Below are 21,577 nucleotides of genomic sequence, written 5' to 3' on the forward strand. Positions count from 1 at the left end.
TGGTGTTGTGTCATGAGTCGGATGCTTCGTCTTTATGCAGTTACCACTTTCACAATCCCATATCCGACTTGGATGAGTCCAAGAAATCAAACCTACCAATATCCGTCAACTGATGAACTAACTAGCCACGAACCATCCGTATTGAATGAAATACTGGTGATTGTATTTGAATGTGCATATATTGTCTTCAACAGAGAGCGTGTGAAGAGAGAAAAGAAATAGATGTGGTTATCCACACAGCTACAAGCGACAATCGTTCCCCGAGGATTGACTGCAATACAAGTAGGAAAATGAGAAAGATCTGTTATTACCCGAACTAGTTTACCCTATTCTTAAACAACAACCATGATAAGAACTTGCTTCACATCCCATACTCGAATTGTTTTATCGTCAGAGCACGATACGAGATAATTTGAAGTAGGAGACCAAGAGACAGCATTCACTCCTTCGTCATGACCTTCAAATCGGTGACAACAAGTATAATCGCTTGTCTGATATACTGCAATACTCTTATCTGCTGCTACGTGTCAATAACTAGATACTAAACCAATACTTGCGATCGCTAGATAATCACCATCAGAGGAGTATTTAACACATGAAATAGGTCCTTTGTGTAACTAGGATTGGAAAAATCAAATAACCACATACAGATATGGTATGTGCTAATTCAAATGGTTCCTTGGATGTTTCAGAAACTGGAACATCGGATGGCTATTCCATAAGTTGATATTCGACATCCCAAACTTCCACTTCCATGAGGAATGATTATTAGTGTCTATTAAAAACGGTTGTTTGGAGGTATAAATTGTGATTACTATTTGTTTCTCACATAAGAACATACACCATTTGAAACAGACCGCTATTGGCCAAACTCCAATCTCTTGTTCCAAATCGTATTTTCAGCTGAATGGAGTCAAAAGGATCCAAAATGACATGTTGGGGAAACCATGTTTATCCACTTTTCTCTTCCACAATGGCTCCAAATGGAAGGAATGTGACAACAGTCAGATTCCAAGTGCGGGCAGATGTTCCTCATGGAGTAAACATCCGTCTTTCGGGATCGCTTGCTCAACTTGGCTATTTTTCTCCTGCTAGCTCTATAGAGATGTATACAAGCCCACAAGAGTATTAAGGATGGTAGAGGACATTATTGGTAGATATCCTATTTGGAAGAGCGATCCAATATCTTTACCTCTAAATGTGAAAATCAACTACAAGTGGGATTCAGAAAATCACTTCATGATAATAGATATTTGCGTTGTAGCGGTGGAGTCTTTGAGTCTTGGGAGTCCCCTCGTAAAAGTTCCCATTCACTTTTACTCACTTCGGTAGAATCCTAGAATATGGATTCATTGTATAGCGCAAGAGTGTTGTAGTATCTGACATCTATGGAACCTACTCACGAGATGACACAGATGCAGAAGTCCAGAACACTATGAAACGTGCTTCCAGCTCAGAACCCTTAAAAGCGAAGTAAATGTGTTCTAGAGTACTTATTGAAAGAACGAGTGCATTTGGTTCTTGTCCCGTTTTCTCAGTAGCTAAATCTGTTCCTTCATCGAAACAAACCGTGATTATCGTTGCGTAACAGTGGAAGATGAGAATAAAAGATAGATATCGCTTACCAGTCATTATCAATCGGAAAAAAGGAGGTGAATGGGACATCACATGGGATTACGAAGTATCTAAAAGATAGACTTGTGAAGTGTAGAATATGTATCTATTCTCGGAACAAAATCTTTCAGATCAAAATAGCGTATGGTGGTGTGGTGCCTTGACGTATCTCCGAACCAACAACATTTTCAACCAGAACGAACAGTACACTGCATCCGATATGATTCAGATTAAAGAGGTAGGATACAGTCTTGTTTCTTCTCCATAGCAACTATTCAAAATGCATTGTCTGCCAATCTTCCTGGATACAGAACTGAATCATTTTTACTACAATGGTTATTGTAAATCCATTCTATCTCCCATGCTTCATGGATGTACGATGGTGTATGATGATGCAGAGACTAAATTCAGTTGGCAGAAGAACACGGCTGAGAATATTGCTTATCAGAATGCATATCGACGTGTGAATAACCTCTTTGCTCAAGAAATACTTCGTTATTGTAAGTATCTGAAGGTTATTGATAAAACTCCTATCATTTGGGTCAATGGATATCATCTGATGCTTCTTCCTCGTGATTTACGGTTGTATCTTGCTAATATGAATCGATCGTATGTCTTATTCTTCCTCTGATATGTAGACAATCCAATGATCAACCATCTTCTCAAATTCCGAATCTTTACACCGGAGGATCTATTGCCTCGTCAGCATCTGTTCTATCACCTACCAACGACTTCGCAATGTCTCCCTTCTCGACCTATTCAACAACACCTCGTTCTCCCACCGACTCAGTAAGTTCGGATGAATGTGATCACGAATCTCTCTTCAGCCCAGGTCCTACATTTGTGGATAATTTGGAAGATGATATGGATGATGAGAGAATGATGGTATAAATAGAGAGAATGACTAAAGTCTAGCGACTTTATGCAATGAGTAGTCAGGATCCCATAGTAGATTATGATGGTGTATGTGAATATGAAGACGTTGATAGCTAGGGAGATGATGATGATGAACCTCAAGATGTGAGTGTCTCTCATATTCACATTAAGATAATCTTCTTCCTTCATCTTCCTTTTCCATCCTATGAGATATTCCGTCAATTACCTCTTCGTACATCGATTCTGCGAGGAGTCTTAGCAAGTGATTTGATTGGTACACATACGTACAGTAGTGCTCGTCACTTGATTTCCTCTTGTTGCCGTCATCTCGGTGTGAGTGAAGGAGTTCAGCGCAATAGCAACGTATCTCTTCAATGGGGTTCACGTAGTGTCTGTGTTTATATCTCACATGTTGGATTGGATGCTCAAGTGGTGATTATCTCTCTCTGTAATATCTAGTACACAGAATCGATCCTTCATAGTCCCTCTGTCCAAGAATATTATGAGGACTATCTCAGAAAATATGAGAAGAAGATCGTGGTTGCAGGTGTGGACGAGCTCTATCAAACGAATGCAATTCGTTATAAGATCCAAGGCTTCCACCGACTTCTACGAGAGTTTCCCGGATATCGTAATCATTTGGTTCTCGTTCAAGTGTGTTTCCGACAACGCAGTCTGGTTGCTAGGACTCAAAAGTTGTATGAGACACAGATCTGCGATGCAGCAGAAGCTTGCAACAAGGAGTTCCCAGGCAGTGTGGATCTCCAGATGCTTACTGGTTCCTATTTCTCAATTCAACAGCGTATGGCACTGTGGAGAGTGGCCCGGATTTATCTAAATACTTCCCTTGCTCAAGGTCTGAATTTGCACCCCCAAGAATTCTTGATGGCTCGTAAGGAGGCAGGAGGAATCGTGATTATGAGTGAGTTTGCGAACGCTCACGAGTTCTTGAATGGAGCACTGAGTGTAAATCCATGGGATATTGATAGTATTGTGAGCCAATTGGAGAAGGCTGTGGAGATGGGTGATAGTGAGATGCGACTTCGTCAAACACGAGATCTGGACAGTATCATGAAACGAGAAAAGCGTTTATGGTCATCACAAGTAATACAGAATCTTCTAGATAGTGCATCTGAAGAGGCAATTCAAATTTCACGTACTCCAGGGAGCACAGTTCTGACAGATGATGATGTGAATTCCATAACTCAGCATCTGGACGTAAGTGATGTAGCTGCGTAATATTGTAGCATGCGTGGGTTCATGAGATCTACCGAAAGACTTCATCTCGTTTCTTCATTTTGGATTATGGTGGTACACTTCAATCCAAAGAAGGATTTAATCGTGACCTCAAAGATGATTTCCAGGGTGTTTTACAACGTCCTCCCAATGTGTCAATGTCTCGTGTACTTCAACATCTCTGTGACGATCCAAAGAATCAGGTCTGGGTGATTAGTAGCAGTGGTAGTATGGTTATGGAGAAGACTCTTGGATCGTTCCATAATCTAGGCTTAATTGCTGTGAATGGCTTGAAAGTTCGTTATGTAGGGATATGAATGAAGAAGTTACAATTAGCCTGGTATGATGGAATGGACTCCATCCCCTGAATACAGAAAGAAGGTCCTTCCTTATGGAAAGGAGATTCTTGCTTTGTGTCAAGAATATGTGTTTCAGACTAATGGTAGCACTCTCTATCATGATAACTATGTGGTGCGTTATCATTACCAGTACTGTGATCCTGATCTTGGAAAACAAATGGCCGATAAATTGGTTTGTGAGCTTCAAGAATTATTACACGATGTTTCAGTGAAGGTGGTTCATGATGTTGGTGTGGTAGAAGTACGATCGTTCTTAGGCACTCGTGGCGCAATTGTTAAAACTCTTCTTACTCAGTATCGAGAGCAACATAATTCAGATCCTGATATGATCTTCTGTATGGGTGATAGTAGTGTTGATGAGCCAATGTTTGGGTAGTTGAAGATGAGAATATGAATTGTAGAGATGTCCAAAACGTGTTCCATTCTTCATGTACTGACGATATTGAACCAGAAGTTATTACCTGTACAGTTGGACAGAAACCAAGTCGTGCTCAATATTTCACGGATTCAGTACAAGAGAATTATCATCTCTTTTCGTTACTTACGGATCCTAAGAATCAGTCAATATCAGCGTAACATTTCCTTGTTTGTTCATATCCAATACAAGATTAATGTTCTTCTGGACATCCTTCTCCCCATATCATTGTTTAGAATAAACAGAGTCACGTAAATGGTACACTCACTTAAGAACACTTGTCTTTTTACCCTTCTTTCGATACTTAGATACAAAAGTCGCTTCTCCAACCTGTTCACGCGGATGAAACACAGAACATGTTAATCCCTGCTTCTTCAAAAAGGCGGTAGCATTTACAGGATATCGATATGCTTGCTGTAACTCGTAGGCAATCAATCCATAACTACTCCCTTGACTATAGATTAAGAAATCACTCTCTTTAAGCAATAACAGATCCAGAATAGCTCGATTCATGAATGAATCTCGCTGTTTGTCTCCATATATGAGTGTTTTGCCTAAGGCGCTGTGTCCAATCATGTACTCTGAAACAGAATACACCATCTTATAAGCAGGGGTATTTAGAGCCTTCTTCACCTCATTCAGAGCATATGTTGAGTCAGTTGAGACAAACACATAGACTTCTTCTCGCTTCCATCCCTTCTGCTGAATGCATCGCTCTACCTTCTCTAGAAATACAGCAATACTTTTAGGACCTAGAAACAACTTCTCGTTATAGTTTGCCTTCTGACCACCTAATCGCATTTGAATGCCAATTATCTTCTTCTGACGAAGGATTTTAATATGTTTGTTCACCACTTGACAGAGATACGGCTGTGGTGATACGATCAATGGGAGAATTGCAGCACGGAACAACGAACCCTGACGAGCATGCTGCATTTTCCCGTTGAGGTCTGGAATGATTCCCCATTCGACGAGACGTTCTCGGTAGAAGTCTGTACGAAGAAAACGAGAAGTGATATCCGAATATGTTGTAAGGATTACTGCTGATTCCTTCCACCACTTGTCGAGAGGTGTGGACTGCAACCTCGCAATGTTGTTCTTATTCGGGAAATACTCCCATGTTGTGAAATTGTGGTAAATTGAATCTACTGGTCATTTCGACATTACACTCTAACTAGTAGGTCTGACTCCTAAAAATGGAAAAGGCTCGAAAAAGAATCGAAAATAGAAGTTTCGAGGAGTCTTTACTGATAATCACGAATGAACCTCAAATGTACCTTGAATCGCTCGATTTGTCATCATACCGACAACAAGAGCCGTAAGGTATCCTCGAATCATATTTCCAAGTCCTGATTCCTTATGAATTTTGTAGATGACGATTCGATTGTCCTTTTGAAGAGTGATTTGTCGATCCTTCATCTCTTCGAGAAAGTGATCAAATCGACGCTGTTGCTCTGCAATGGCTTGTTCCGACTGTTGAGGGAGAACGAGAATCTTTACAACTGGCTGTTTTGATTTCGATGGAGATTGTTTGGAAGAAAATCTATGTGAAAGGAATGATAACATGATAACTTGTTACGTCGTACTGATTTACGCGGTTGTTGCGTGTAGTTGTCGGCATCAGTATCCTGTTCTGGAGCCTGCTCTTGATCTGAAGTTTGTTCCTCATCCTGCTTCACTTGCTCTTGTTCGTCATCCTGTCCCACTTGTTCTTGATCTCCTTCCTGTTCCTCCTCTTGCTCCTCTCCTTCTTCTACCATAGCCTCTCCTTCTTCCTCCTGCTCTATTCCATCTTCCACCTTCTCTGTTCCTTCTTCTACTTTCTCTTCTTCTTTCAATACTTGCTGAGTAACCTGGAAAGGATTTGAAGGGATTGGTTGATTTGTTGAAGGGATTGGTTGATTTGTTGAAGGGGGAGTAGTCTGAGGAAAAGCCGTTAGAATCATAGGCTGTTTCATTGTGTTAGTTGGAATCCTGATACTTGTAGGAGCTCTTCCCACAAGATCATTGTTTTTCTGTTCAAACTCAACTATGGAAGCAGTATCCTTGAGTTCAGACACATTCGTCTCTATACTCTTCTCCCTATCCATAGTTTCACCTATACTTCACCGTTAAAATAACCAATACCTATTCGAAACATCTGCCGAATCGGTTTCATGGGTGGAAAGGACTCAACTACCTAAATATCATTACTAACAAATATCTCAAAACCTTTTCCGTTGGAATATTCCATTTTACTTCTTGAATTGTACCAACCCTTCAATTCACACCGTTTCTCATTTCATACATGTAGAACGATGACTCCTTCCTAAGAAGAACTGAATTACCATTCTGGGATAAGAACTCTTGCCTGTCTTTCAGATTGTCCCTATTAGCTCCAAGAACCCACCTCATAGAAATTGCTAGAATAGAAACAACCAACAAGACAAGGTAGTGATTCATCTTGTTGTGCTGCAAACAAACAATGCACTGCAATCATATACATAGAAGAATAGCTAATGACCTCAGAAAACATGAGTACTTCTCTTGCTCGGAGGAATTAAATCTTCCGGGAGAGTATCAGGGAGAGGCTTTCCAGCCATCTTCTCATTGGCAAGCCACATGGCAACAGCGAATTCACCAGCATCCATCTTACCATCAGCATCAATATCAGCAAGTTCCCAGATCTTACGAAGATCCGTCATATCCAGATCCGTCTTCATCAATACTGCCTTCACAGCGCTTCCAGAGGCCTTTCCATTAATCTGCTTGAGCGTAGCGAACACATTGTCACACTCAGCCTTATGTGCTGATGTCACACGCCATGTAGCTGTTCCCTTCTGCAGCTCTATCTCAGCAAAGGGATTCTCAGGCTCTGTCTCAGCACCTGCATCATCCTGAGGCTTAGGAAGCATACTCATAATCTCAGGGATATCATGGGCCAAGACCTCATCAAGAGCATCGAAGAGTTCAGGCTTGAACTTGGGGAAGGTACTAAAGTCCATATTAGCCACCACCTCAACAAAACGGTCCATAGGAGGGAAGTCACTTGAAGGGAGACGATATTCAGTTTGAATCATATGGAAGATGTCAGACATGTTATCAATCAGTTCCTGTTGCTTCTTTTGCTTTCCAAACATCTTTGGAATTTGCTTACGGAGATACGACAGGAGAAGTGCATGGGCCTTGCTTACATGAGCACGACGCACCAAATCATTAATCTTGCGAAGCATACTATTGGCAGGGAGACCTCGAAGATCAGCAAAGAGATCCATCTGCTCCACTGCAAAGAGATCCTTGAAGTAATCATACCGCAGAGGCTGATCCCAGAAGGATCCTAGATACACTCGAGTGACCTCTGGATTACGAATCACACGGCCCAATGACCACATTAATGCACCATAACTAATCATTACCGCTTCCAATAAGGCCTACATTCGCATCAACTGCTGCTTATCTACAGCATCTGCCTTATTCAACACTACCCGCACTTTATCATCATTTCCCTACGAGTCAGCTTTCCTTCTTACATTCTACATGCAAAGCTTCGATAGCAGCCTTCATCTCATCCGAAATATCCAGTTTGTGAGCATCAAAGAGAATAAGAATACGATCTGCGCGATCAGCGAAGTAGTGAATGACTTCAGCAAAGTCGTAAGTTCGGTTTAGACGTTGCTTCTCGCCTGATAAAACTCCAGGAGTATCAATGAAAGTAATCGACTGAAGGACTGGTGAAGGGACTTGAACCACTTCAAAGCGGTTCAAGAAGCCAGAGCCGAATTGCTGGAGACTATTGAATGGAAGATCGGCAGAAACAGAAGCGGCGTTACCAGGTATCACACGCTCCACATCTCCGTACATAACAGAGATAAACTTATCAGTAGTAGGCTCAGGGCCTACACGCATACCCTGATAATCGCATTCAAGTAAGTAGCGAATGAACGAGGTCTTACCCACAGAGTATTGACCAATCAGAAGGACCATAGGCTTTGCTTCGAAGTCGTTGTCGTTCATCAAGGTCTCGTAGAACTTGTCGTACATGTAGGTTTCCTCAATAGGTTTCATCTTTTCGGAATAGCTATTCAATTACCCCAACGAACGAAGTCCTACATTGTCTGGACTCTTTGAGTAATCTCTCGAATTACTGGATTCTCCTGACTAAAGTATTTGCCAGCAGATTCTACAAAATCATATTCTTGAACCCACAGTCATACGTGGGGCAGCCACCTTCGCCGCTCTACCTTTGCTAGGAGCTGAAGCGGCAGGCGCTGGCTTCTGTGCGGGTCCATATCTTGCTTCCAATTCACTGAATAACTGATCTTCACGTCCCTGAACATAAGTATGTAATACGACACAAGTACGGCATATGCAGCTAAAATTTGATCAATCATGCTCAATTTCTCCGGATTGTACTGCTTATAGAACTCTGTAAGTCTAGTTCGGTACTGTTCGTCTAAACGTAAATCACTAGGAATCTTGGTTTACAAGTCTACAGATAAGAAACTAATTACATTAAGAACATACCGAAGACATTTTTGTTTTTCCAAATTTGTTTTCTAAGGATCATGCCTTGTGCTGCATTCGTGTAATGAAACTCCCACTCTTCTGATTGAACCCGATCTAGAATATAGTATCACTTTCTTCATTCATCTGGAGCCTAAATCCGATCTGAAAGATGCAAGAAGGTTGTTTCAGAAGAATCAACACAATTCACTTTTCTAGAGCCGAAAGGTTGAGCGACTGGTGGATTATTATTAAAGCACGTTGTTGAAAACAAATATAACAGTAGACTACTAGATTACACAACATTCAATTTATGGAATTCTTCTTCAATGGCATCTCGCAACGAGAATACCTAAAGATAAAAAAGAAATGAGATGATTACAATAGTTTTTACTTTCCCGATGGGAATGATATGATTTGCTATTCCTGCAATCAAGTACTTGCCACAACAGGAAACAACAATAGCATTACATTGCTAACAGTAAGAATCAATCTCAATTCATACTTCATATGTATATATCTGATATTGGAGCGGATCGTTCTCGAAAATATCAAATCCTCTCCAACAACGTCCCAATGCAGATAAAAACACTTCTTCACAATCCATTTGGTTGATTGTAGACATTACAACCTCTCCATCCTTTGAAAGACTAGATCACAAGGTATTCATCACTACTTACACAAATTCTATGCTGCTAGCTTCGGTAGCATCTCGAAACACCTTTTTGAGGTTTTTCACAGACAACATGTTGAATACTCTTTGTTCTTGCGTTGAATACGTCAGCTTTTCACAATCCAATCAAATTTTGGGATATCCCCACGGTTGTTCCATCTGTTGTATAATAAATGAGGATTATCGTACTGGATAACTTTGTCAACGTGCTATCCATACCTCACTCTCTAGGAGGATGGGTAAACATGGAGAGATGTGTTTCTGTGTAGTGTCAGTTGCTGTTTCTTTTGTGGTCGTACGTCCTCATCTATTCTATCGCGGATAAAGGGGTCCAAATTGCTTGTCGTCGCTTGATGATTATCCCAACACGCTTGGGGATCGTAGAATGTATTCTCATCCCCCTGCTCTCCTATCTTCCATGCTGTATTTATAGTATATTTCCGTTTTGTCTGTATTGTAGTGACGTCAACCGTCTATCTTCATTCTTATGAAAAGTGGGAATATGTAACTGCTGCACCTGGTATTATTGCTGGAGATATTCTAGTTGTTGTAATTCCAGCATTAATTGTTCTGTAATTCTGCTGTTTGCAGTTGAGAATAGTATATGGAAGGGGCGTGCACCAATTGGGGAGAGTCAATCTGTTGATTACAATGATCCACACAGTCCTTTGCTTGTTCGTGTACCCCCTTTTCTAATATGCAGAACAATCGTTATACATCATTGAATTTCCGTGAAGTGGCAAAGACTACAGGTATCCCCGTTTCTGAGGAGATCCAACAGCACTATCCATTTATTTATTTTTCTTTGATTGTAATAATTCTCTGCATTGTAGTCATGCACATGGATTGTTATACTAGGTTTCTTCTGCATTGACCTTTCACATCTCCAAATCCATTATTCTCATTTGGAATCTTGTTATTGCGCTTATATCCTTTCGATCTTTTTTTCGTCTTTCCTTCACTTTACTCCTCCCTCGTAGTGTTTCTTCTATTCTTGTTAGGTGAGTGGCGGTATGTATTTAATTCTTCCCTTCTGAAGGAGAAGCGACTTGAGGCGGCAACAACCATTCTTCACAATAAACGCATCTCTGTTTCCACCTATGTTATTCTATCTCTTGCGATCACCCATCGTCGTAGCAGTGAAGAGACATTACAGGTGATTCGGGGAGTACAAGAAGTACTTCGAGATGTGATCCTAGAATACTTTAAGAAATACGACTATTTCGATGAAATGGCCATTGATTTATATGATTTCCCGCTTCTTCTTCGTGATATGGGTGAAGATATTGATGTGCATGTGATTCGTGATTTCATTCGTCAAGAACAGTCTGCTACTGCTTCTCAAGAGTCACCACATGAATTGGCTCAGAACATGGTCTTGTCATTTGAGGACTGTTACTATTCCATTCTATCGACAGTTGGAGGAACTCATCAAGATATTCTTTCACAAGTGCGCGAAGTCATCAATAGCAATTTGGAAACTCACCCCCACTACAACAATTATAATGATCAGAATGATCCGATGAAAGATATGTACCATTCTATCTATCATGATCCCAGTTCCACTCATGTTCATGTTGTTAATGAAACTACTAACTGGAAATCCTCTCCTCATATCGTTGTTTTTACGGTAGGAACCCTGATAACTTCTTATTGTAGTTTCTGTTGAAGACATTGGCTCTTATCTTAGTTTCATTAGTTGTTTGTGGAATTGTAGGAATACCGTTGATTGATTGTATTGGAGAAATAAGTATTGCCTGATTCTCTCTTGCACATAGGTGATCGTTCTGGTATTCCATTTTTCTATTGCACTCTTATCGGATGTTCGCTTGTTAAATCTGTCCAAATGTGTCAAAACCTTCTCTCTCATATTGATCCATGGAGTGAAAAGAGAATCACAAGTACAATCCATGACCTACTGACTCGTGTAATCTTGGATTGCTCTCTTCAAGTGTTCATTCTCTATTTTGTGACGTATTTGCAGTTGATTCATTGATTTTCGCTTACTCTCTAGATCTGAACAATGGTCCTTAACTAGTGGTTTTTCTGGATGTGTTCTTCCTCTTCTTGCTCTTTTAATCGTGTTCCGTGGATCCGTTGTTCGATTGAGGTTTGTTTCGTCTTTTTGTGTCATTCTAGATCTGTGGGCCTCTTGATGTTGACGATCCTTCTCTCATTGTTGCTTTATCTTTTCCTTACAATTCGATTAAATTTATGTTCTTGTTACAACAATCATCTATATGGTGTCCTTTAGTATACCACTTTGTCACACGACTGATGCCATTTCCATCCTTTGATGAATGGTAATATAGATGAAGAATTTGAACTCAACATCTTATTCTGACAACTATCATAAGCTCCTCAGGTCAGTTGTTTATCCTTGAAATCACTACTGCGATATTTATACAATCCCCGTTCTCATCGGCTCTATTGGTTGGTCACATTAAGCGTATCATTATTCCTCTTTTTCTGTAGGTTCACTACCTTTCGTAGCAGCGAGCCAAGCCATTACATTCTAACAGTGTTTGTAGAAATGAGTCCTATTCGCAAAGTGAAGATTGTGAAGAAGAAGTTGACATCCTTTCCTCGTTTCCAAGCTGACAAATTCAAAAGAATGAATGTAAGTCTTGTTATTTCAAGTAATGGGCTTAGCAGCACTGGAGAAAGCCCAAGGGTATTGACGGACGCTGTAGACGTCGTTTCCGAGGTGCTACTCTGATGCCCAACATTGGTTATGGCTCCAATGCTGCTACCAAGCACATGCTCCCCAACGGACTTTACAAGTTCATTGTGAGCAATGTAAAGGACTTGGAGCTTCTGATGATGCACAATACCACGTATTGTGCTCAGATTGCCCATAACGTTTCTGCCAAGAAAAGAGCCGAGATTCTGAAGCGTGCTAATGAGCTTTCAATTCGTGTGGTGAATGGAAAGTAAGTAGATCCTTTGGTGGGTTAATCGCTAGTGCTGCTGTAACCAAGGTTGAGGCTGAGGCAGAATAAACTCCATCATGATGAGAAAGAGTAGTACGCTTTGTCGTTGTTTGTTCCACCACATTTGTCATTTTCTTTCTCTGGGATATCCAAGTAGTTTCAAATAAAATATGGATCACCGGAGTGACTACCGATCTGCTCCAGATTATTGTAATCAGTATTGTGATGGAACTAGAGAGATTGTCAAGTGAGTTGTAACAGATGGATTTTATTTTTAGTTATATGCTCTATCAACATGTCCCTTCTTCATTTGCCAAGATGAATGAGTATTTGCCCAATCACTTGTATTTTTCAAATGTCACTGCTCCAGTATGTATGACCCAAGTACCTGCATCCCTTCTATTAAATCGATTTGTGATGAAACGAAGAATCAAGTTTGGTCGTCCAGATGAGCGAAATCAACGACGAATGGCTTTTGTTCGATCCGAATCTGCTCTTGCATGTGTGTGGATGCCATTTAACGACTATGTTGTGACTGCTTGGAACAACGGTAAAATTGTCAAGTTAAACGGTGTTAACTATCAATATAGTGGTCAACAAGATGTAATTGCTTTATTTTGTGTTCATTTGTAGGTTTCCAATTGTGCTCTTAACTGTATGAAGATTAGTCATAACGGACGTTTTTTGATTGCTGCAGATGATCAGGGAAATGTGTTCCGCTTCTCAACTACATTCAATGTCACATCGACTCCAAAAGAGGAGAACGAAAGCATTCTAGATCTGGACATTTCAGCCAACGATAACTACGTTATTACCGGAGGCAAAAGTAAATTCCTGCGTGTGTGGAGTATTACTGAGAATGACATGGAGTACAGTTATGACCTGGGAGGTGATAATTTGCTTCATTTCTCATAGATAGAACTCAATCAGCCAATAACTAGTGTCACTAGTAGTGCTGTGAGCAGTCTTCTTCTGACAGGAAGTGAAGATGCTAATGTTCATTTATGGGATTTGCGGAAAAAATCGTCAATTCGTCGCATGTAATGAATGGATGATTCAATCACAATTAGCACAGGTCATACAGAGAAAGTGAATTGTGTTCAGTTCTGCCCCACAAATGAGAATTTGATCTTATCAGCTGGTAAGGATAAGAGTCTTCGAATGTTCATTTTCCCACGGGAATTGATATGTAGTGTGGATATCCGAACCTTTGACACTGTGATGATTCTGAAGGGACACAACACAGAAGTGACAACTGCGTCATTTGTTCCTTGTGATGGTTCTCTCGTGGTCAGCTGTGATTATGGAGGTAACATAAATTATTGGAGTACTCAGTATTGACTGTCACTCTCTCTCACAATTAGTCACGAATCACCTCTCTACACTGTGAACCACGCCCACCAACGAACCATTCGAGCCATGTGTATTCATCCTGAGGGAATTGGTATGGTCACTATGGGGTTAAGATGCTGAACGAGGTTGATCTATAGAGATGATTCGACACTACGGTTCTGGCAGCGAAATCAACCTGGAGATCGTGAAGAGTTGGATGGAAACTCTCTGGCAACGATGCGAAGTGGGATTGAATTGATTCATTAAGTATAGTTCCCCGTGGTTCTAGTTATGACTTCAACAGTAAGAAGCCATTTAGTATATCCAGATCCATTCCTCTGATTGGCGAAATTGGAAGTGAGGGAGTGATGACAGTAAATTTACCAGCGCCAGAGACTCATAAGAGAGTCGAATCCTTCGAAGAGCGTCAAGATAACCTTCGAGAATTCCGTGAAGATGAGGATACTATGTAAGGAAGAATTGTTGGTATGATCGACAGTCCTCCTCGGAATTATGTGTGTTGTCATTGTGGTCGGAACGGACATTGGGCTCACCGCTGTAAGAACAATGCACAGATGCGAGGGAGAGAATACTTCTGTAAGAATTGCAATGGAAACCATTATCGGGATGATTGTCCTTATCGAGGAGATGTGCGTCCTGATTATGTTTGCAATTGGTTAGATTATGGAAATGGAGTGATTTATAGTTGTAAAGGTAAAGGACATCAGTATGAGGATTGTCCCAAGAGGATGTAGGATTATGAGATGGATTTGAATTCTAGAAGGAACCGTCGCAAAGTTGTCACCGAACATATGAAATATGTAAGAAGTTGGTACTGGGACTAAAGGATAGAGTCAATTGATTCGCTTGCAGGAGGGAGAAGATCCAAAATCTTTTATTTTATGTGTTTGTTTCCATTCACTCTAAATGCTTGCCAATATTCCAATTACTCTTATTTCGGCACAGTTACCGAAGAGTAATGTCTGTCAGTTGTGTGATATATGTGTTTTCAAAGGAAGCAAGTATCTGGTGATGGCAAATGGATCAACCATTTCGCTCTTTGTATCATCTATTAAAAAGAAGGGAAGCCACATAGATATGGATCACTTCATTCTTCACCAGATTCTGGAAAACCGCTTCTCTGCATCTTCCATTACTGCCGTTTGTTGGGTCAAACATCCTTCAACAAATTGTTCTGACAGAGGTGAACTTATTGTTGCATTTAACAACACTTTGGCAGTGTATGCTCCAAAGTCCGTTTTAACAGTTTCAAAGGATTTTAAATCGTATAAGGTGGATGTTTGAGTTATTATTGATTTCTAGTGGTGTTGTCGTGGTCTTGTTTTAACCCAAGGAGCGACAACAGCCCTTAGTGTGAGTTTCGATTCATCGTTACTCGTTAAAGGAGGGAGGATCTTACAGTTTTTCAAAAGAGAGGAGGAGGCATTTGGACTGGGAGACATTCATTATAGTTTGTTGGTATCTGCAACTCCTGTAACACCCATTCTATCCACCTGTATCTCACCTCAGACTCGATTTGTTGCCTCAATCTCTCCCCATTCTCCATTTATCACTGTACATTTGAGTGATTCTTTTCACATTGTAGATTTGGTTTTACTCTTCGTCATCAAAGCTAGAATCCATCATGCTTCTCTCCCAAGATTTTCCTCTCATTCCAGTCACTCATATTTCTTGGCTCCCTTCTACATCACCAGACGCTCCAGCTGTACTTCTCTCTGTCGATGTTCAAGGCCATCTGAATCTCTACGAAGAAGTTCTGTTTTCTTCTCCTCCAGCATTTCGGGTTTGTTATTCTACTTCAGTTATTGTTCCTTCTTCAGTAACCTGGACAACAGTTCAGGATGCTCCTCCTGAATCTCTTGCTTCCTTCTTATCATACACTCTTCCCTCTTCTCTACCTAGCAGTGAGTCTTTTATCTCACCTCCTCGAGAGAGTACCGTGTTTCATTCTTGGCAAGCTGAACACCATTTTCTGGTGATATGCGGACAAACAGGTGCTCAATGGAAAGGCCGTGGCCTAGCTATCACTCATCGACCTCTCTCAGGAATGCATCAACATTCCATCTCAGTTAAAGAGGTTGGAATCCCAATATCGAGTGACTCGCTTGTTGATTCCTGGTATATGAATGCCACAATCTATGATCCTGTATCGATACAGTCCCAACAACAATGCCATCTTCTCCTTACGTTGATCACAAATGAAGCCACAGTTCATTCTTTTGTTTTCTCCTCTCCTATTACTGATTCCAACCAGTTCTGTCAAATTGATAGTGAACAACGATGTATTGGTTGTTGTAGAACAGTGAAACAAACCTGTATCTCCCAGAATCGAGATCTCTTTTTGGTCTCTCTGGATGACCAAAATCGTTTGTATTTCTGGAATGAGTTTGTAGGTATAAAAATAATGATTGATAGCTAGAACAACAAATTAACCATTCTCTCATCATTGCCTTCAATCGATTCTATAATGACAACAGATATGATAATGACAATTTGTGAGGAATATTTTGTATTCCATAATTCCTCTACAATTTTGGTCTGTAACCAATCAAGGCAACACCAATGGTATCACCATGTGCATGGACTTTATTCTGTGTGTGCGGTGAAGCATCCAAATCTAATCCTGATCTATGGATGTGATACTGGTGTCTATCAGTGTAATCTTGATGAATCACTAACCCTATGTTCAGAGACACAATTAGTAGACTATGCAATTCCGTTCAGACAGGTTCGTTGGGATTATGACTTGTGTTTGCTTTCCTATTCATCTACACAAGTGATTGTAACATCATTTCAACCCTCTTCTATGGAAGAGACCGTATATAAATCCTCACATATCCTGTGTGCTCAACTTACTCCAAAGTATTTGATAGTGATAGAAGTTACAACCACGGGGAAACTGAGACTTGTGAAGTTGAATCGATATTATGTGAAAGGACGCTTTACTAAAGAGGCTCATCTAATTCTTACTGATTTTGATGATTCCATAAATTGTCCAGTTTTTGTAAATCTCAGTGAGGATGGTGTTTATACTCTTGTACTGGCTATGCATCGACTTTGGTTAGTAATTAGTCATGGTTGTACAATGAGTCTAATTGCTATGAGTGAAGTTCCTCTTACTAATGTCTTGAGTGTTGACTTCGACTACTATCTACGTGGTATCATTACCACACCCACATCCATCTTCAGAACTTCCTCCTTCTTAACCTTTCCATCACCCATTCGTAGTTCTCTTGTTAATGATGCCAGAGCTACGTATAATCTTCCTTTGCAGGTAATTCAGCGTCTCTTCTGTCGGCCTCGATCTGTACTTAGTGCGTCTTCTTTAGCTCTCTGTATGTTCCATGGTGATTATCGAACAATCGCGGGAATTTTGCACAAATTGAGTCCAGCTCTTCATGACGAAGTTCTTCGTGTTCAAGAAGAGGAACGTTGGAGTAATGATTCCCATGATTCCATTCAGTCTTCAATATCAGATCTCTTTCATTGGAGCCTTCAAGACATAACCACAGAGAAAGAAGACTGGAGTTTGGTAGGGCCATGTTGTCATGACTTGAAGTCTCTTCATTTCAAAGATATAGAGGAAGAAGAGATTGATTCAATCTGTCGTGTTCTTCATATCTATCAAGTTATTCTTCAGACCAAACAGACTCTTGATGTTGACTCTCATGGTCTTCAATTCTTAGTAGCTATTCAGGTATTCCATTTCTTTGGACTATTTTTGTAGTTTATGGTCCATTCTGTCTTTCCTTCCATATCAGTATGTTCTTCTGGGATTTTGCGAGCCTGTCTCTCTAACAGCAAAGACGCATTGATGAAAGAAGCACTTCAAGAGATAGTCCATCATCGCATTCATGGTAGAGATGTTGATTGCCAAGAAGAGGTTCCAAAATCAACAATAACTCCATATTCAACTATTGATGACTCTGAACACACTGGGAAATATGCAGCCTTGTTCACATTCACAAGTAATCGATATCACTACACACCTTTGAAATGTACTGCTTCTGTAACTTCAGCATCTGAGAATTATGAGGATTCTTTACTATGGGAAGATGTACGACGAAGTGGTCTTGTTTTTTGGAATCGAAATCGAACTGTTTTTAGTCATTTGGCTTTACGTATTGCTATGGTAGGTATTCCTCGTTAGGTTTATGTTAGAATCAATACAAGTTAACAAGAGATCCTTATTCTGCTTCTCTGTTTTATATCGCTCTTCACAAACAATCGATTCTTGCATCTCTTTTCAAAGTTGCAAAGCAAGATGCTTTGGCATCATTCTTTCTTCGTGATTTCTCCCAGGATATTCATCAGAAGGCAGCACTAAAAAATGCCTATGTCTTACTTTCACGTCATGAGTACATCAAAGCAGCTGGATTCCTTCTCTTAGCAAATAAGCAGTCAGAAGCGATTCAAGTATTGATCAAGAATTCACATGATCCTCAACTTGCTCTATTTTTGAGTGTAATTCTCGAAGGAGATCAGTCATCAACTTATCAATTAATCCTCAATACGCATATGAAGCAAGTTGCTCAATATACTGAGGATGTTTATCTTCAAGCTATTGTTGCTTGGTGCCATCAAGATTATTCATTGGCTCTTCATTCTCTATTGAGTTCTTTTGATCCCAATCGATATTGTAATAAGGTGCAATGTGTGGATAGGTATTTTCTTGATAATCATGCTGATTGTTCTTGTCTGCATTTTCCACTGAGTCACATAGTCAATGATACCTCGTATTCTTCATCTCCTCGATCTGCTGTTACGCCTACAGAACAGGAAGAAGTGGAAGATCTCCCTGTCACTCTTGCTCCGTTCCTTCATGATGAAGTGTTTCCTTTAGCCATTGCTATCTTGCATTCCCCATTCTCTCGATTTGATTTCTCTCTCTATCAAGAACCACTCTGTAGAATTGCCCGTTCCATTCTCGATCTGTTCCAGCAACAGGGTTATCTTGGAGTGATTTTGTGTGTCCTCTCAGATCAATTCAAACAATCCTTAACTGGAATTGGTGTGAGTCAATCTCTCTATGAATCCTTCATACAGGATCGATTGAATGACACTTGTGTGGCTTGGATCGATGATGGAAGGATGACAGATTTTCCACTGTTACGTGAGAGGATTCAGCCGGCATATCTCTTGGAGTATCTCAGTCGGCAGATTGCCTCTGGATATGTGTGGGATCTCTCTTCTTATTGTCTCATTGCAGACTCTCTCACTTCACAGGAGCCAGATGCTCTTCGCTCACTCCTCCATACTCTTCATTTCACTCTCTCTCATTCAAACTCTCTCACTCTTCGTACTCTAGAAGCAGAACCTCGAAGTTGTGGTCGCAAGTCACGGTTCTGTAGTAGTCTTGTTACCTCCTGGTTCCGTCTCTTGTTAGCTCAACAGCAAGGAGCGTTACCTTCATCCATAACCAAAGCCTATGATTGTGAAGCAATCACTCGTCAAGCCTTGTTGGCTGCTTTTTTCGTGGGCTGGGAGCTGGAAGATGATCATCTTCTTGTCTTATCTCTCCAAGAGTTACGCGGTAACCAATCCTCTCATGCCTACCAAGAGATTATTGATGCAATAACCACTGCACGTATATCGTTAGAGTGTCAACAACCATCAGCTTTGGTTCATATGAAGGAGAAACATATCTCTCTTCCTGAGTGGTGTCTTCTCTATTGTCAACTACTGTTACACTATAATACACTAACTATGCTTGTGTCACTTCTTCCAGAGTCACATCAAGATTGTTGTACGACACCTACTCTTATAACATCCGAACAAGAAGAGGATGATTCTCAGAATGAGAGAATGCATCGATGGCTTCTTTCGTTTCGTCGATTGCTTCTAGAGAGTCCACCTCAGGTCCACGGATTTGATGTTGCTGCTGTACGAGACTTTTTGCAGCCATTTACAGATCGTTCGTGGACTGTATTTACGAGTGAGTCTGCTCAGATACTCTGGATAATGACACAATGTCCAGCATCGATTGAAGAGATTCTAAAGCAGCCTCAAGGAGAGCTGAAGGTGGCTCTTTCCTGGAACATGTCTTTTATTGAACATCGAGTTCAAGGAGTAAGTTCCACTTTTGTGAAGAAGCATAATCATTTTGATTATGTTGCTCCTACAAAATCCATCTTATTTCCATGGTCCTATACTGACATACTTCTTCCTAATTCGAATCCTTCCTCCTTCCCTGCTCAAGTCGACATTCTGGTTCCCCTCTTAAATCGACCTATTGTTGCTTTGGGTATGAATACTTCTCACTCCATCCAAACAGGTCTGTATTCACTTGATTCTCATTCTTGTGCTCTCTTTCCAGCTGTATCGTGCTCGTCTCGCCTCGTTTCGTTGGCCTGCAATCCACTCGGAGATCGTTTGTTGGGGCTTACACGGAAGAATCATACTCTTCTCTTTGATTGTGAAACGGAACAACTCATTCAAGAGTCTCATGTATCTCATCCAAGAATGGATTATTTGTAGACTGGAACTCATCGTCGAGGCCTTCAATGTGGCTTTATTACTGATGGTATTGGTTATTCCATTGATCGCCGTGGCATCATGAAGAAGAAGTGTATCTTGAGTGTCTTTGATTATCGGCTTAATTGGCAGAAGGAGGGTGTATCTCTTCGATTACGTTGAATTTGGATGAAAAGTTGATGTGTAGCATTTACTGCTAGCGGGCCAAGTGTATGGGATCCCGTTTCAGGGTTATTGTTTGTGAGTAGCCGAAACGTCGTTGCAAAGATAGATCTAAGAAATGTAAAGGTGGGATTGTTCGATAATGAGTAGAACGCAATTGTAGAAACAGTTCGTGTTCATCAACCTTTTGGATATTCAATCGTTTTGAATGAGAATAGTTGTGTTCAGATTTGGTAATTGAACTGTTGAAACAAAAAACGCAAACATATAAAAACGAAATCATATATTCTTTGGATGATAAGAAAGGATTTCTCTAGTAAGTTCTAAAAGCTCTTGTTGCTGCTTCTTCAGGCTTAACAACAGGCAGGAATAACGATCAACAGTTTTGAGTACATCCCTTGCGGACAATTCTACATCATTTCTCTTTATTACTACAATCACATCAGTACCATTAAACATACAAGTTTTCACAAATGTCAAAAAACCTGGGTCACATAAATGAATAGCGTCATCTGAAGTACCCTGGGATGAGTTAACTTGAATGTCAGTTTCATTCTTCACTTCGATAACTTGCTTGTTTCCCATTTTTGTCTCATTAGCTTTATCTGACCATAAAAAGCATAGGACATAACTTACACTGTCGGAATAAACGAATAACAATCGAATTCATCTGCAGCCGTTTAAGGTCCCGTTTCGCTTTGTTCAACATATTAATATTAAAAATGATGTTGGAATGTAAGAAGTCCAGTTTTCGCTGATATTCCGTCAACTGCTTCACCTCACGTATCTGGTTATCGTTTCCAGGCCGGAGCTTATTAGACAGTTTTACTGACATGATATATTGGTGAAGGAATAAAGAATATGGAAAAAACCCTTGTCAGTGTAGAACCACGGGAATTATCGACTAATCAATTGTGTCAGAAACAGGTGATAGGTGTCAGCATTCTAAATGAGTGTCGTTGATCCAGCAATAGCACAGGCATTAGCTCTGTACGATAAT

General features: G+C 40.4%; 9 protein-coding genes across 9 annotated transcripts; 6 read left to right on the plus strand and 3 right to left on the minus strand.

Moving 5' to 3' along the window:
• Positions 1 to 527: 527 nt before the first annotated feature.
• On the minus strand, positions 528 to 756 carry JH06_0749 (hypothetical protein; the record flags this gene model as incomplete). Its single annotated transcript, XM_014673668.1, has 3 exons — positions 528 to 617; positions 649 to 711; positions 736 to 756. The coding sequence occupies 3 exons, from the start codon at positions 754 to 756 to the stop codon at positions 528 to 530; spliced, it is 174 nt and encodes a 57-aa protein (XP_014529154.1).
• Positions 757 to 1,435: 679 nt separating this feature from the next.
• JH06_0750 (hypothetical protein) lies at positions 1,436 to 1,882 on the plus strand (the record flags this gene model as incomplete). The annotated part of the gene is made up of 4 exons (XM_014673669.1): positions 1,436 to 1,473; positions 1,504 to 1,584; positions 1,615 to 1,681; positions 1,712 to 1,882. 4 exons carry the CDS (start codon positions 1,436 to 1,438, stop codon positions 1,880 to 1,882), a joined length of 357 nt encoding a protein of 118 aa, XP_014529155.1.
• Positions 1,883 to 1,894: 12 nt separating this feature from the next.
• Positions 1,895 to 4,661, plus strand: JH06_0751 (putative trehalose-phosphate synthase; the record flags this gene model as incomplete). The annotated part of the gene is made up of 8 exons (XM_014673670.1): positions 1,895 to 2,223; positions 2,253 to 2,499; positions 2,530 to 2,562; positions 2,608 to 2,919; positions 2,950 to 3,708; positions 3,738 to 4,031; positions 4,063 to 4,457; positions 4,487 to 4,661. The coding sequence occupies 8 exons, from the start codon at positions 1,895 to 1,897 to the stop codon at positions 4,659 to 4,661; spliced, it is 2,544 nt and encodes an 847-aa protein (XP_014529156.1).
• Positions 4,662 to 4,764: 103 nt separating this feature from the next.
• JH06_0752 (hypothetical protein) lies at positions 4,765 to 6,733 on the minus strand (the record flags this gene model as incomplete). Its single annotated transcript, XM_014673671.1, is given in 7 exon segments — positions 4,765 to 5,225; positions 5,244 to 5,645; positions 5,676 to 5,747; positions 5,778 to 6,043; positions 6,073 to 6,598; positions 6,628 to 6,679; positions 6,698 to 6,733. The coding sequence occupies 7 exon segments, from the start codon at positions 6,731 to 6,733 to the stop codon at positions 4,765 to 4,767; spliced, it is 1,815 nt and encodes a 604-aa protein (XP_014529157.1).
• Positions 6,734 to 7,004: 271 nt separating this feature from the next.
• Positions 7,005 to 8,870, minus strand: JH06_0753 (hypothetical protein; the record flags this gene model as incomplete). The annotated part of the gene is made up of 6 exons (XM_014673672.1): positions 7,005 to 7,884; positions 7,915 to 7,985; positions 8,017 to 8,557; positions 8,590 to 8,659; positions 8,694 to 8,808; positions 8,841 to 8,870. The coding sequence occupies 6 exons, from the start codon at positions 8,868 to 8,870 to the stop codon at positions 7,005 to 7,007; spliced, it is 1,707 nt and encodes a 568-aa protein (XP_014529158.1).
• Positions 8,871 to 12,188: 3,318 nt separating this feature from the next.
• JH06_0754 (ribosomal protein RPL32) lies at positions 12,189 to 12,657 on the plus strand (the record flags this gene model as incomplete). The annotated part of the gene is made up of 3 exons (XM_014673673.1): positions 12,189 to 12,275; positions 12,308 to 12,588; positions 12,621 to 12,657. 3 exons carry the CDS (start codon positions 12,189 to 12,191, stop codon positions 12,655 to 12,657), a joined length of 405 nt encoding a protein of 134 aa, XP_014529159.1.
• A 101-nt stretch (positions 12,658 to 12,758) lies between these two features.
• On the plus strand, positions 12,759 to 13,929 carry JH06_0755 (wd40 repeat-containing protein; the record flags this gene model as incomplete). The annotated part of the gene is made up of 6 exons (XM_014673674.1): positions 12,759 to 12,835; positions 12,867 to 13,191; positions 13,222 to 13,477; positions 13,508 to 13,628; positions 13,659 to 13,751; positions 13,782 to 13,929. The coding sequence occupies 6 exons, from the start codon at positions 12,759 to 12,761 to the stop codon at positions 13,927 to 13,929; spliced, it is 1,020 nt and encodes a 339-aa protein (XP_014529160.1).
• Positions 13,930 to 14,007: 78 nt separating this feature from the next.
• On the plus strand, positions 14,008 to 14,847 carry JH06_0756 (wd40 repeatcontaining protein; the record flags this gene model as incomplete). The annotated part of the gene is made up of 7 exons (XM_014673675.1): positions 14,008 to 14,048; positions 14,079 to 14,164; positions 14,194 to 14,389; positions 14,420 to 14,596; positions 14,627 to 14,671; positions 14,702 to 14,741; positions 14,773 to 14,847. 7 exons carry the CDS (start codon positions 14,008 to 14,010, stop codon positions 14,845 to 14,847), a joined length of 660 nt encoding a protein of 219 aa, XP_014529161.1.
• JH06_0757 (hypothetical protein) lies at positions 14,848 to 20,814 on the plus strand (the record flags this gene model as incomplete). Its single annotated transcript, XM_014673676.1, has 10 exons — positions 14,848 to 15,213; positions 15,244 to 15,495; positions 15,527 to 16,330; positions 16,361 to 17,473; positions 17,501 to 17,638; positions 17,669 to 18,073; positions 18,103 to 20,388; positions 20,419 to 20,572; positions 20,603 to 20,697; positions 20,728 to 20,814. The coding sequence occupies 10 exons, from the start codon at positions 14,848 to 14,850 to the stop codon at positions 20,812 to 20,814; spliced, it is 5,700 nt and encodes a 1,899-aa protein (XP_014529162.1).
• Between the last annotated feature and the right edge of the window lie 763 nt (positions 20,815 to 21,577).

The sequence above is a fragment of the Blastocystis sp. subtype 4 genome (assembly GCF_000743755.1).
Source record: "Blastocystis sp. subtype 4 strain WR1 chromosome Unknown seqid_0032, whole genome shotgun sequence".
NCBI lineage: Eukaryota > Bigyra > Opalinata > Blastocystidae > Blastocystis > Blastocystis sp. subtype 4.